This window comes from Rhinopithecus roxellana, chromosome 8, assembly GCF_007565055.1.
Source record: "Rhinopithecus roxellana isolate Shanxi Qingling chromosome 8, ASM756505v1, whole genome shotgun sequence".
In the NCBI taxonomy this organism is placed as follows: Eukaryota; Metazoa; Chordata; class Mammalia; order Primates; family Cercopithecidae; genus Rhinopithecus; species Rhinopithecus roxellana.
The window spans coordinates 120,957,626-120,973,612 of record NC_044556.1 but is presented as its reverse complement, the minus strand read 5'-3'; the positions used below and the strand labels follow the sequence as shown (position 1 = coordinate 120,973,612).

At 35.7% G+C, this 15,987-nt stretch overlaps 1 protein-coding gene across 1 annotated transcript in view; it reads right to left on the bottom strand.

The window, feature by feature from the left end:
- Positions 1-15,574, bottom strand: part of MROH9 (maestro heat like repeat family member 9) — a 124,116-nt gene extending 108,542 nt beyond the window's left edge. The window contains exons 1-4 of the mRNA XM_030934948.1: positions 15,550-15,574; positions 9,176-9,309; positions 2,748-2,827; positions 1,706-1,841 (exon numbers count right to left, since the gene is read on the bottom strand). Of these exons, the coding sequence (XP_030790808.1) occupies positions 1,706-1,841; positions 2,748-2,827; positions 9,176-9,309; positions 15,550-15,574 (375 nt within the window). The remainder of the gene's footprint in view (positions 1-1,705; positions 1,842-2,747; positions 2,828-9,175; positions 9,310-15,549) is intronic.
- Positions 15,575-15,987: the final 413 nt, after the last annotated feature.

Sequence of the window (15,987 nt, the reverse complement as noted above, 5' to 3'; positions counted from 1 at the left end):
TAGCTGTTTATAGATTATCTTTCTAGTGCTTGTTTCGGGATACTCTTGTACATATGCTTTTCAATTTTCCATTGTCTTTTAGAATGTAATAACATGAATATATTTTATTCTAACTGTTGCTTTAAGTTCATTGAAAGCAATAATTTGTGAATATCCACCTGAGTAGTTGTGATGGAAGTAGACAGTAATTGCTATTTTAATTGCTGATACTTACTACTATCTGTGTAAAAAAATAGACTTTTATGCCTTTGTGATTTGAAATAGGTTGGAGAAGACTCAAGCATGATGTGACTTGGTTTTTATTTTAGCTGACACTTACAAGTTACCCAAACATCATATTTAAATATAATTCAAGCCAGGCACAGTGGCTCACACCTATAATCCCAGCAATTTGGGAGGCTAAGGTGGGAGGATTGCTAGAGTTCAGGAGTTTGAGACCAGCTTGGACAACGTAGTGAGAACTCATCTCTATAAAACAAAACAAAACAAAAATTAACCAGGTATGGTGGTGCATGTCTGTAGTCCCAGCTACTTGAGAGGCTGAGATGGAAGGATTGCTTGAGCCCAGAAGGTGGAGACTGCAGTGAGCCAAGATAGTGCCACTGCACTCTAGTTTGGGTGACGGCACAAGACCCTGTCTCAAAAAAAAAAAAAAAAAAAAAAAAAAAAAAAAAAAAAATCCAATATTGAATACATTTTATATGTAAATAGATGGAAACAGTAAGATTTATTGTTCCACACACTATGTAGGTACTAGAAATTGTATGCTATGTGGGTATTAGAAATTTCCATGTGTGAGTAGCTGATATATAAAATACATGGAACATTAATAAACATGGGGCATTTGGATGTTGAAATGCTATATAACAACACATTTTTTTTTCTTTCTTGCTAGTATTGGAAGAAGAGTTTTCTTTAACTCAGAAAGTTATTTTTCTTCTTCTAACTACCAGAGTGGTCCTCACCAGTAACAAGTAAAAGTATCTCTGAGTATTCTCAGGTAGCCGCTCAGAAATATTTGGAAGAGGTCGAGTTGGAAAAGAATGGCACATTTGGGAAAATTAGCAGCCTAAAAATCTGTGTTAGGGATATAGGAATATAGCTGAGAAAGTTTCTACATTAAAGTCACCTTGCATCAATTGCAGAAGAGGCTGAAATTATCTGATATTTGTATAGAAGCTCTTATAAAAGGAAATAATTGGCCTGATAGTTTTGCATCTGAGTGTTCTAGGTTCTCTCCACAAACTGAAGAAAGGAGAGAGGTGGCTATGCTGAGACCTCACTTTATACCATATGCCACGAATTTCTTCTCTAGCTCATAGAGCAAGTTCACTGTATAGCAATGCTGAGGAAATGGAGACCACAGATGTTTGCTAATCTTACTATATGATTCTTTCTACTTCCATCTTTCTATGTTCCTATTCCATTCTTTGAAGCATTTGCCAGCAACTCCCTATTCTTGCTAAACCAATTAACGAAAAATATCTTCACTTATTTGCTCCTACAAATCCTACAGAATCCACTAAAATCCCATGGGTTGTAGAACTCACAAGGAGTCCAGGGGTATAGATAAGTGCACTGACTGTTACAACTAAAAAGAGTGAAGAGGAGGACTCTAAAGATGATCACCTGCTGAGACACATTCTGAAGGATTGCTGTGATGTGTAATAATATCCTATAATGATTAAAGGAAGAAAAATTTTACCTCCATGTCCTCAAAGTCCTCATTACTGCTCCCCATTTCTTTTATTTTGTCAAGACTTGGCATGACAACTAGCATTCTAAAAGATGACTCTATTATCTTCAACTGAGATTCAAACTGCAGTAAGGGATCCACAAAGCTGACAAGAAAAAGGTGTAATTATTAATGATGAGAGAACAAATAATATAATAGAAATTTAGTGGCCATTTCTTTTTTTTTTTTTTTTTTGAGATGGAGTCTTGCTCTGTCACCCAGGCTGGAGTGCAGTGGCGCCATCTCGGTTCACTGCAAGCTCTGCCTCCCGGGTTCACGCCATTCCCCTGCTTCAGCCTCCCGAGTAGCTGGGACTACCAGCGCCCACCACCTCGCCTGGCTAATTTTTTGTATTTTCAGTAGAAATGGGGTTTCGCCATGTTAGCTAGGATGGTCTCGATCTCCTGACCTTGTGATCTGCCCACCTCGGCCTCCCAAAGTGCTGGGATAGCAGGTGTGAACCATGTGCCCGACCCAGCCATTTCTTAGTGATAAATGAAAATGAGGTTCAGCTTTTGGCTTTATATGACAGATGAGTCTTAAGTATTATCTTAAAAATGATAATGTTTTAAATATAAAGGAATTAATTTCTTTGTAAATATTATCTATAAACAGTTACTTAGAAATCACAATATATTTCTCCATAAACATAATAATGCGAAGAGTGGTTACATTCCCAGCCAAGTCCACAAAGCCATGCTAAGCTTTAAACAGTTGAACTATATTACTACCACCGTTTCTGTAATCAATGATGTTTTCCATATCTTAGTATTTCTTACATTGAGATGCATCTTCAAATTGATGGCAAATGAAGCTTGTCTAAGCAGCTAGAAAGATTATCTGCCTGTCTATACAATACAGAAAGACTGGAAAAGAGTATGAGAAAGAAATAGTAGTTGCCAAATTATAATGGTGGAATTTGGATTAATTTCTTATTTTTCACAATTACATTTTTTAAAGAGATAACATACATCCAATTAGGGAAATAAAAGAGCATGATAGCTTATCATACCTGGGGTTCACAGCCAGGATCACGGATTCATTACTTAAGAGGCCTGAGTATGCATCCAATAGGCTGCTAACTTTATGTGCCTAAGTACCATGTTAAAAAAAAAAAAGAAGAAGAATTAATGATTACAGAACAGCAAGACTCATAATAGCATGTGTACTTCTCCCTTTTACAGAGACTAAAGGAACCAAATCAGACTGGAAAACATGCTCAAGAGTTCATAGAAGTGTTAAGACCAAACAAACTGTAATTTAAAATTACAATATGTTTGCCTAAGTGGAGGTCTTTTACAGTCAACAACTATGCTTATATAATTTGCATTTCCAGACAGCATTTTGTAAGGTGTGCTCTTTACCAGATGCACTTCTGTACACCACTATAACTATTAAGTCCCACCTACACAGTGTGGAGTCTGCCTATAAAAATGCCAGCAGGGCCGGGCGCGGTGGCTCACGCCTATAATCCCAGCACTTTGGGAGGCTGAGGCGGACAGATCATGAGGTCAGCAGATCGAGACCATCCTGGCTAACACAGTGAAACCCCACCTCTACTAAAAATACAAAAAAATTAGCCGGACGTGGTGTCTGGTGACTGTAGTCCCAGCTACTCCAGAGGCTGAGGCAGGAGAATGGCAGGAACCCGGAAGGAGGAGCTTGAAGTGAGCCAAGATGGCGCCACTGCACGCCAGCCTGGGCGACTGAGCGAGACTCTTGTCTCAAAAAAAAAAAAAAAAAAAAAAATATATAGCAGGGAAACTTAAGTCAGGCGTTATTAAAGACTGACTAAACTCACACTATGGAATGAGAACCACTACAGGGCAATGTGCAGCTGTTGAATACAACAATTTAGGCTTTAAAAGTGATAATTAAAGGGATTCCACTAAGAATTTATCATTCTTTTTTTTCCAAGAAACCGGAGAACTAGACCTCCAATAGCCAAAACAATCTTAAGAAAGAACGTGGAGGTATTACAGTTATGATTTCAAGCTATAATACAAAATTAAGTAATTAAAAGCGTATGGAGTGCTGTAAAAACAGACTCATAGACAAATTGAATGAAATAAAAAGCCCAGAAATAAACCCATTAATATATGGTCAACTAATCTTTGATAAGGGAGCCAAGAATTCACACTGGGCAAAGGACAGTCTCTTCAATAAATGGTGTTGGGAAAACTGAATATCCACAAGCAAATAAATGAAATGGGACCCTTATCTTATACCATATACAAAAGTTGATTTGAAATGGATTAAAAACAAATGTAAAGATGTGAAACTGTAAAACTCCTAGAAGAAAACATAGGGAAAGAGCTTCTTTACATTGGTCTTGGCAAAGATTTTTTGGGTAGGACGTAAAAAGCACAGGCAACAAAAGCAAAATTAAACAAGTGGGACTGCATCAAACTAACAAGCTTCTGCACAGCAAAGAGAGCAATTAACAAAATTAAAATGACAACCTATGGAATGGGATAAAATATTTGTAAAACATAAATCAGATAAGGGGTTAATACCCAAAATGTATAAGAAACTCATACAATTCAATGACAAAAAAAAAAAAAAAAAAAAAAAAAAAAAAAAAAGCAGATAACCCAATTACAAATGGGCAAAAGACCTGAATAAAAATTTTTCCAAAGAAGACATACAAAAAGCAGTCCCTCTGAGAACTGGAACAAGACAAGGATGCCCACTCTCACCACTCCTCTTCAACATAGTACTGGAAATCCTAGCCAGAGAAATCAGACGAGAAAGAAATAAAGGACATCCCAATCCATAAAGATGTCAAATAATCACTGTTTGCTGATATTATGATAGTTTACCTTGAAAACCCTAAAGACTCCTCCAGAAAACTCCTAGAACTGATAAAAGAATTCAGCAGTTTCCAGATACAAGATTGATGTACACAAATCAGTAGCTCTTCTATATACCAACAGCGACCAAGTGGAGAATCAAATCAAGAACTCAACCCCTTTTACAATAGCTGCAGAAAAAAAAAGACAAAACAAAAACAAAACAACAACAACTTAGGAATAGACCTAACCAAGTAGTCAAAAGACCACTGCAAGAAAAACTACAAAACACTGCTGAAAGAAATCATAGACGACATGAACGAAAGGAAACACATCCATGCTCATGGATGGGTAGAATCAAAATTGTGAAAGTGACCATACTGCCAAAAGCAATCTACAAATTCAACGCAATCCCCATAAAAATACCACCACCATTCTTCACAGAATTAGAAAAAAAAAATTCTAAAATTCATATGGAACCAAAAAAGAGCCCACATAGCCAAAACAAGACTAAGCCGAAAGAACAAATCTGGAGGCATCACACTATCTGATTTCAACCTATACTATAAGGCCATAGTCACCAAAACAGCATGGTACTGGTGTAAAAACAGGCACATGGACCAATGGAACAGAAGAGAGAATCCAGAAATAAACCCAAATGCTTATAGCCAACTGATCTTTGACAAAGCAAACAAAAACATAAAGTGGGGAAAGGATACCCTTTTCAACAAATGGTGCTAGGATAATTGGCTAGCCACATGTAGGAGAATGAAACTGGATCCCCATCTCTTACCTTATACAAAAATCAACACAAGATGGATTAAGGACTTAAATCTAAGACCTGAAACTGTAAAAATTCTAGAAAATAACATTGGAAAAACCCTTCTAGACGTTGGCTTAGGCAAAGATTTCATGACCAAGAACCCAAAAGCAAATGCAATAAAAACAAAGATAAATAGCTGGGACTTAATTAAACTAAAGAGTTTTTGCATGACAAAAAACAGAGTTTTTGCATGACAAAAGCAGTCAGCAGAGTAAACAGACAACCCACAGAGTGGGAGAAAATCTTCACAATCTTTACATCTGACAAAGAACTAATATGCAGAATCTACAACAAACTCAAACAAATCAGTAAGAAAAAAACAAACAATCCCATCAAAAAGTGGGCCAAGGACATGAATAGACAATTCTCAAAAGAAGATACACAAATGGCCAACAAACATATGAAAAAATGCTCAACATCACTAATGATTAGAGAAATACAAATCAAAATTACAATGCAATACCACCTTACTCCTGCAAGAATGACGGTAATCAAAAAGTCAAAAAACAGTAGATGTTGGCATGGATGTGGTGATCAGGGAACACTTCTGCACTGCTGGTGGGAATGTAAAGTAGTACTGCCACTAGGGAAAACAGCATGGAGATTCCTTAAAAAACTAAAAGTAGAACTACCATTTGATCCAGCAATCCACACTACTGGGTATCTACCCAGATGAAAAGAAGTCATTATTTGAAAAAGAAACTGGCACACATATGTTTATAGCAGCATAATTCACAATTGCAAAATCGTGGAACCAACCCAAATGCCCATCAATCAACGAGTGAATAAAGAAACTGTGATATATATATATATGAATATATATCATATATATGACATATATATATGTGTGTGATAGTATACTACTCAGCCATAAAAAGAAATGAATTAACAGCATTTGCAATGACCTGGATGAGACTAGAGAATATTCTTCTTTTTTTTTTAATACTTCAAGTTCTAGGGTACATGTGCACAACTTGCAGGTTTGTTACAGATGTATACATGTGCCATGTTGGTGTGCTACACACATTAACTCATCATTTACATTAGGTATATCTCCTAATGCTATCGCTCCCCCACTCTGACCTTCCCCGTAATAGGACCCAGTGTGTGATGTTTCCCTTCCTGGGTCCAAGTGATCTCATTGTTCAGTTCCCACCTATGAGTGAGAACATGCGGTGTTTGGTTTTCTCTTCTTGTGATAGTTTGCTGAGAATGATGGTTTCCAGCTGCATCCGTGTCCCTACAAAGGACATGAACTCATCCTTTTTTATGGCTGCATAGTATTCCATGGTGTATATGTGCCACATTTTCTTAATCCAGTCTGTCACTAATGGACACTTGGGTTGATTCCAAGTCTTTGCTGTTGTGAATAGTGCTGCAATAAACATGTGTGTGCATATGTCTTTATAGCAGAATGATTTATAATCCTTTGGGTATATACCCAGAAATGGGATTGCTGGGTCAAATCGTATTTCTGCTTCTAGATTCTTGAGGAATCGCCACTGTCTTCCATAATGGTTGAACTAGTTTACAGTCCCACCAACAGTGTAAAAGTGTTCCTATTTCGATTGGAGAATATTATTTTAAGTGAAGTAACTCAGGAATAGAAAATCAAACATTGTATGTTCTGTGATATGTGGGAGCTAAGCTATGAGGACACAAAGGCATAAGAATGATATGATGGACTTAGGGGACTTGGGGGAAAGAGTGGGAGGGGGGTAGGGATAAAGGCTACAAATATGTTGCAGGGTATACTGCTCAGATGACGGGTGCACCGGTCTCACAAATTACTGCTAAAGAATTTACTCTGTAACCAAATACCACCTGTACCCCAATAACTTATGGGAAAAAAAAGACATATAAATGGTGAATAGGAACATGAAAAATGCTCAATATTATCAATATAATAATATTAATTATCAAGGAAATACAAATTAAAATCACAGTGAGACATTACCTCACACCTGTTAGGATGAGTATTATCAAAAAGACGAAAGATAATAAGAGTTGGTGAGAGTATGGAAAAAAGGAAACCCTTGGATGCACGTAAACCCTTGGCATGAATGTAAATTGGCATGAAAACAACTGCATGGAAAACAGTATGGAGATTTCTAAAAAATTAAAAATAGAACTACCATATGATTCAGCAATCCTATTTATGGTTATTTATCCAAAGAAAATAAAAGCAGGATATCAAAGAGATATGTTTACTCCCATGTTCATTGCAGCATATTCACGGTAGTCAAGATATGGAATCCACTTAAGTGTCTTCTGATAGATGAATTGACACAGAAAATATAATATCAGATATTGAAGAGTTCCAAAATTCAAAGCTGTCAAATTGTAAAATTTCTTAAGAATTTATAATTCAATATGTAGCTAATAGGAGTCTCACAAAGAATGGAGAAAACATGAAGAGAAAAATTATCCAACCAATAGTGTAGTATAATTTCTCAGAGATAAATGGCTGGAGCCTTTAGATTGGAAATGTGTGAGTGCCCAGTATATTTGAATTAAAAAAAATGCCTAGAGACATTTTTATAAAATTCCAGTTTACCAAAAATAAAGATAAATCTTAAAGGCTTTGGCAGAAAGAATCCAGGTGACAAAGGCTAGAGAATCAGACCACCATCATGTTTTCATCAGTCATAATGGATGCCACAAAACAATGTAAGTTATGTGTTCAATTTTTTTTTAAGAGAAAATGACTTGTGACCTAGAGATATGACTGCAGTAGTAATTGGTGATGACTCTTTTCACGGTGCTAGTTTCTTTCTTTCTTTCCTTTCTTTCCTCCCTCCCTCCCTCCCTCCCTCCCTCCCTCTCTCTCTCTCTCTCTCTCTCTCTTCTCTCCCCCTCCCTCCTTACTTCTTCCTTTCCTTTCCTTTCCTTTCCTCTTTCTTTTCCTTTTTCCTTTCCTTCCTATTCCTTCCCCCCTCCTTTCTTTTCTTTTCTTTCTTTCCCTAATCTACATTGCATGACTTTTAAAAATAAAAGCATACTATTTTTGTAAAACTATAAGAGCATTTGAAATTGATCATATATTCACTTCATGAAGAAAATCTCCTTAAGCTCTGAAAGTTAGAAACTGTATGGGCCAATGCTGCAAGACTTTATGTTACAAACATAAGAATGGGACAAAAGATGTTTAATACAGTTAGATGAATATATACTTTACCTTGCACCTACACAAAATGGATCATAAATATAAATGTAAGGCTAAAACTATAAAACCCTTAGAAGAAAACAGTCATTTTTGGTTAGGAAAAGTTTTTTTTTTCTTTTTAGATGCAACACTAAAACCATGGCCCACAAAATAGAAAAAATGATAAATTGGACTTGATCAAAACTAAAACCTCTTGCTCTTCAAAAGATACCATTAAGAAAAATAAGACAAACCATATACTGAGAGAATATATTTGCAAATCATACATTTTACACTCAATACTGTTTATAAAATACTTCTAAAGATATTGTATGAAGTCCGCATGAAGAAAAAACTTTACTAAATATTCAAATAAGCGGAAAGAAAACATGTTTCTAATGATGAGACAATAGTTTAAGGAAGTATTCATGAATTAATCTGTAAATTCAGTGTTTCAACTCAAAATGCCAAGAGGAATTCTGGAAGGAATTTGACAAGTTTATATCAAAGTTCCTCTGAAAGTGTAAATAATTAAAAGTAGCTAATACATTTTTGAAAAACAAAAATAAGTGGATAGATTACAAAAGATTTTGTGTTTTACATCTGAGCTATCTGCAGTAGTTAAAGATTTGTCTGATACCTCCTTTACTGCTATAATTTGATGTGTTGGCATTGCCTACCTCTGCTGAAGTTAAAAGCTGCTGCTTGCTGCTGCTGCTGCCTCTGCCATCTGTCAAAGGCATTGATACTGTTGCTAGTGCTTCTTGATTACAGCCCCATGGCTGCGGTAACCCATTAGCCAAAGAGCCAGTTTCTGCACAAAAGGTGCTCTCACTTTATAGCTAAAGCCACAGGTGACTGAATTCACTCTCATCATTTTCGGATGGTCATTGTTTTACTCTTTTAGAACAGCCCTGTCTTTGTAGGATTTAGCAGCTGGGACTGTGCTATTAATATAGTGAGAAGTACTCATCAACCTCTCATACTAGCCCACTGTCTTTGAATCACTTTCACACACCTTGATAATCTTCAGCTAGGAGGTGTCTTTCCCTGCAGGCTCTTCCATCCTGCTACTCCTGCCTTATCTTGAGTGGCCCAGACATGCCTCAATGCTAGCAAGAACTCAGTTTCTATGTCAAGCAAGTTTATGTTTTGTTTCCAACGAGCCATTTGACTGTCTCCTTCTCTCATCTTACAACTCCTATTTCCAACCTAAGTCTGTGTCATTCTTTTGAATATAATTGGGTTTCTGAAGTTGGCCTTTTCCACAGCTAAGAGAAATGTAGATTCTGTTTCTGAAAAACAAATTAAGACCTGGAATGGTAGTCCAGTTTTTGCTTTCTTAGAACCACAGTTGTAATATGCATGCTTAGGAGTTGGTTCACTAACTCCTGTTATTCCTGTAGAGACAAATTGATGGAGCTGATTAATTTGTTTCTGTAATTGGAATGCCATAATTAACTATTTGCACTTTCTAAATTTTCTGTGCACTTTATGTTTTCAACAAAATTCCTTATCACACTATTGGCAATAATTGTGTTTGGACTATTCTACTTCCCTAATAGTGTATACATCTAACTAGATCAAAATTTAGTGTGATCATCTCTAACTGATGGCAAATCTCTATTTTAAAATTCCTTCAAATCCATATAGGAAGATATCTATCAATTTTTTCATCAGGACACCCCTCCCACACTAGGGAAAAAAAAGAGGAATTTTCAGTGGCTTAGAGACAAAGAAAAACAATTTGATGATATAAAAATAAAGGCTAAAAGAAAATAAAGAGTAAAAATTAAGACAAAATGGAGGATTTAAGGGTGAGGGACACTTACAAACATGCATAGTAAACAGCCCCTTTACAAGAGCAAAAGATGGATTGTAAATATAGACTATATCAAAATATAGATCTAGTTTGATCCAGCAATAAAGCTTAGATTATTCATAGAAGCATGTTTTTGAATGGACTTTTAAAGTAATATACCTTATTTATTTATTTGAACATGTGAAAAGGTAATACACATGCATGTGCAGTACAGTACAAAAGCGTAAACAGTGAACAATGTTTTCATGTCTTCCCCTTCTCTAGCTCCCATCCTCTAATTTCCATCCCCAGAATCTCCAGTTGTTACTGCTTTCCTGTGCATTCTCCTAGCAATAGAATATGCAGATATAAGAATGTTAATGATACTCTTTTGTGAGCAGTTTTAGCCTCTTAGGTATATATATAGGAATTGGTTCTGTGTTTTCCCGTAACTGCTGCCACTGTGCTCTGTCCCTCTTCTCTGCCAACTCCCTTACCTTTTCTTTCCCTGATAGATGGCTGTCTCCCTTATGGACTATTCTAAGTCTGATTTCATTAATTCTCCATCTTGTTTTGGTTATTAATACAGTCTCATCATTATTGTTAGTACTAAATCCTGTTTATTTAAAATCTTCAACTTTATTGTTTGTTCAAAAGTCTTCCTTGATACCCAGAACAGGCAAGGATTTTGGTTTTAGGGTAAACACAGTATAGCTTAGTGCTTAGACCAGCAACTCTGCAGCCACTTGCTAGCTATGTGACTATGAGCAGGTCACTTTCTGCCTATGTTTCCCTATTTTCAAGGTAGTACTTACCCCACAGGGCTGTTGTGGGGATTAAATGAGTTATTCATTTAAAGCACTTAGAGTCTGCCTAACATGTCGTCGGTACTATGTAAGTTAGGGCTATTTTTACTATCATTGGAATGGGAAGGGATTTCCCTCTCTCACACCTCTCTGTACTCTGTTCCCTTTCTCATCTTCCCTGTCTTTGTATCTCTGGAGTTGTGGGTGGCTGAGGAATTAGGGGAAATACGTTTCCTTTTTGGTACATCCATGAAATAATTTATTGTCCCCTTCCTGTTGGTGATTCGTTCTGGCACAGCAGGTGGTGCCCCCAACAGTCCTCCTGATGAAGAACTCAATCTACTAGGGGAGTGTCACTTTTAAGGTCCAGCTACATGTTCTAGAAGATCCCCACTGCACTGTGTTTTGGTTTTTTGTTTTTAAATTTTGAAGCACCAGCCCACTTGACCCAGGTGCAGGGGTTCCCAACAGCCGTCAGCCCTCAATTATACACTTCAACTCAGATGTCTGTTATTACTTATAATGAGTATCTATGTGTTTCATCATCTATAATTTTGTTGCAGCAGCACCACTCTCCTGATTAAATAAGTCACCAAGGTATTGAACTTTTTAGCAAAGCTTAAAGGAACCTTCATGACTAAGTCTGTGCTTACCTCTCTATCCACAACTCCTATCATTCCTCTTGACTAGTCTTCATTCTAGATACACCTTTTATCTTAGATGGATGCTGCAGGGTGCTGTTTAGACCATCCCTCTCCATTTCAGTACTGAAATACTCTTTCCACAACTTGTGGAAGTGTTGGCAGCTGAGAGCTCTTAGATAAGTATTCTTGAGAATTCCCTTAGCCAAAGAGCCTTCCTACCTAAGATCACATTCCTTCTCTGGGAGCAACCTACATCTAATGACTAGTTGACATGGGGAAATAAAGACCAAACCTCATTGCCTCAAAGAAGGTCAACTTTGAAAGGTCATCCCAGTTACAAAGCGCCATGCAGAAGTAGCTGAGACCTATTTTGCAAGTGCGTTGCCATTCAACACCTCCTTGTACTTAATCCTGCTTCCTTCACCTTGCCTCCACTACTAATCCCCAAGTACTGATCCAAAGAGCACATCCACTGTTATTTTAGAGTCTGCTTCCTTGGGAACCATAGCTAAAATCTATAATTCTACAAATGTATGTTGCTTTTTCTTTCTCCATGCCTTTACAGGTGCTGTTTCCTCTTGGAATGTACTTCACCTTCATCTAGGCATTCTACTCATCCTTCAAAGTCCAGCTCAAATCTTCTCTGGCCCAAAGTCATATTTGAATGTCCCTCCAAATGTACTTCTATCATTTCCTGAATATTGTAACTTCTTCATAACTTGTTGCAGTTTCTAACTACTGAGTTTTTTGTAAATCTCTCCCATTGGACTGTAAGGAATTTGGGGCTAGTGTTTGAGTTTTCTTCTACTTTGTTTCTCAAAAAGATAGCATAATATTTAATGCATAGCAGATTATCAATAAATATTTATTGAATGAATGAATGAGCGATTGAGTGTAATTCTAAACTGCCTCTTTCTGACTCTATGAACTATACAAATGGGAAAGGATTAAATGACCCTGTGTTAATAGAATATGATTTTATTAACAACTCTCCTCATGTCCTGGCTGTAAAAATCAATTTGTCCACCAAATGTTATCCATGTTTTACTTTAATTATCAGCAACTTCGACCTATGGATTATGAAGGAAGTCTATAAAAGTTTTAATATCCACACTGAAGTATTTCCTTTCTAAAGGTAGAAGATTACATATTTTCTTATGGTAGCCCTCCCCTATTTCTTCTGTATTAATTTGGATGTGGATTAAAATGATGGTAGGGTCTATTAGAGGTTCAGAATTTTAATACAATTTTGAAAGATGACTGGGTGAATATCCACTAAGACAATACCATGCTACACACTGCAGAGAACACAAACATGAATAGTCACAATCTCTGCTCTCAAGAGATCAAAGACAAGAAATTTGCAAAAGACCTAGAAAACAATAAGATAAATGGAAAAGGAAAGATACAAACTAGAATGGCTCTCAAATAAGGAAATAATATCATTCAATAGAGACTAGGTAGAAAGGGCTTCAGTTTGATGGGAAGGGTTTCCACAGTGATGATGGAAGGTAAAATATGAGTGAGGAGACTATCCTAGAGACCAGTCAGTTGATGGAGGATGGGTGGGATAAATAGTAGCATTGGTAAAGAGTTTCATCCTTTTAAATTAGTACTGAAGGTCATTTTCAGGAGCATGAGAGAGTGAAGAAGAAATGACGCTGCAGGGACATACAGGTAAAAACAATTTTTAACCAAATTGCCTTTTTTTCCCCTTTCTACCCCAACACATGTACTTTAAACATTACTTGTAACATCCTTGTACTGGAAACAGTTAAAAAGTTATTTTTTTCCAAGAGATTTCAATTACATTGATATCCTTATAGAATATCACTTACCATGTGGTGCCATTTCACACTGTATTGCAGAATCTGGAGACTACTCACTAGCCAGAAAGAAGGAGATTAGTTAAAAAGGAATGAACATAGCCTCTTATCGTCTTAGTGGGGCCTAGGACCTTAATGTCAAAGCCCAACAAGGACATGCACACACACACTAAAACTATAGACAAATTTACTGTATTACTGGACAACACTTAACAAAAAGATTAGCAGGCAGACTATGGCAGCACATTAAAAGAATGAAACACTGTACCCTAGTAGTATTTATTACATAGAGGATGGTTCAATAAAAGAGAATCTATAATACAATTCTCAACATTAATTGCTAAAGAAGAAATTCTACACAATAATTTTTGAGTTCCAAGTTTATAAGATTTTAAATATAAACTTGATAACATTTTTAAATAAAATGGCTATGTAGTTCATGTCTTAATGTGACAGATAAAAAGAGGGTACCAGGTGTAATCAGAAAATAAATAGAGCATTCTTATTAAAGTAAAGAATGAAACAAAGGTACCATTACTACCGCTATCATTTATCATTTCTGGAAGTACCATCAAATATTATTTTAAAGTAGAAATAAATGCATATATTAAAATTGGAAAGAAAAATATAATTTTGTTTGAATTATAACTTCATGGGAAAAAGTATGAGGGGCTTTTAAATTTTCAATGTTATCAAAATAATTTAATTAGAAGTGGAGTTATCAGTTACTGAAATGATTGATAAAATTGCCTTATGAAATTTTTAGAACCTGTTATGTTTTCCTTTACTTGCTTGGAGGAGGTAGCCCTTTGATAATTATTTTATGTCTTCTATTTTGATTGGTATATTTAGATTTTCTAGATCTTCTTTGATTCTTTTTTTAAAAAATAAACTTTTTATTTCAGAGCCATAGGAAAGTTACAAAGACAGTAAATTCTCATGTATCCTTCAACCAGTTCCCCCCAGTGTTAACTAAAATCTTATATAATCATGGCACATTTTTCAAAACTAAGAAATTAACATTATTACAATTACATTAACTAAAATTCAGACTTTATTTGGATTTCACCTATTTTTCCACTAATATCCTTTTCTTGTTATAGGATCCAGTCCAGGATTCTATGCTGCATTTAGTCAGCATGTCTCCCCAGTTTCCTCTGATCTCTAACAGTTTAGCAGTCTTTCCTTGTTTATGACCTTGACAGTTTTGAAGAGTACTGGTTAGGTATTTTGTAAAATGTACCTCTATTTGGATTTATCTGATTTTTTTTTTCATATAATTAGACTGGGAATATAGCTTTGAGGAAAAAATATTACAGAGTGAATGCCTGCCTCATCATGAAAAAAAAGTACAAGATTTGAATTTATTTATTAGTACTACTATTTTTCTCTTTCTGAATTCAAATATTCAACTTCATCTTTATATGGGTCATTTTCTTTCTGCCATCCTTAGATTTATTTTGTTTTATCTGTATAACTTCTTGCTTTCAATACTTGATTTCATTATTCTCATTTTTTTCTGGTTTATTTTTCTAAGTATTAAAGGCTATAAATTTTTCTCTGTGACCCCTTTGGCTGTATACTATAGGGTTTGATATGTAGTATTATCAATACTTTGCAGTTTCCTATTAATTTCCTCTTTGACCCAAGAATTGTTTAAAATAGAAAGTTTACTTGACAAGTGATAAGTTGTTTTTCGCTTGTTTCATAAATTCATTGTTAGTTTCTAATTTTTTGCACTGTAATCAGAGAATATGTCTTCTATTTCCACTTTTTGGAATTTATACAGAAATTTCTAGCCTAATACATGGTTACGTTTGTGAATGTTCTATGGTCATTAGGGAAAAAAGGTACATTCTTTGTTATCATGGATATAGAATAATGTATAGTTTTCTCTCTGTCATCTGTCACTCATACACACACATATACACAAAAATGCCTTCTCCTATCTCTATCTATTATGTCCTAAAGCCTTACTTGCTTTTGGATTCCTTGTCGACATGCTGACAGAGGTGAATTAAAGTCTTCTACTACTAATGCTGCAAAAGATTATCATGTATTAATACATAATCCAGAAACTTTCCTACAGTTTTTTTTTGCTCTATCAATTTAGATGGTACTATGATATATAGTATATGGATTGTGTTAATTTTCTATAGCTATGCATCAATTTATCAAACTTTAATGGCTTAAAAATACCTAGTTATTATAGTGTCTTATGTCAGAAGGTTCAGTCTCAGTTTAGCTGTAGTCTGCTCAGGGTCTCACACCGATGGACTCAGGATGTCAACTGAGAGTGCTTTCTCATTTGAGGCTCAGAGTTCTCTTTCAAGGTCAGTTAGATTGTTGAAAAAATTCAGTTGTTTGAGGCTGTCAGATTAAAGCCCCTATTACTTCGCTGGCTGTGGGTGAGGG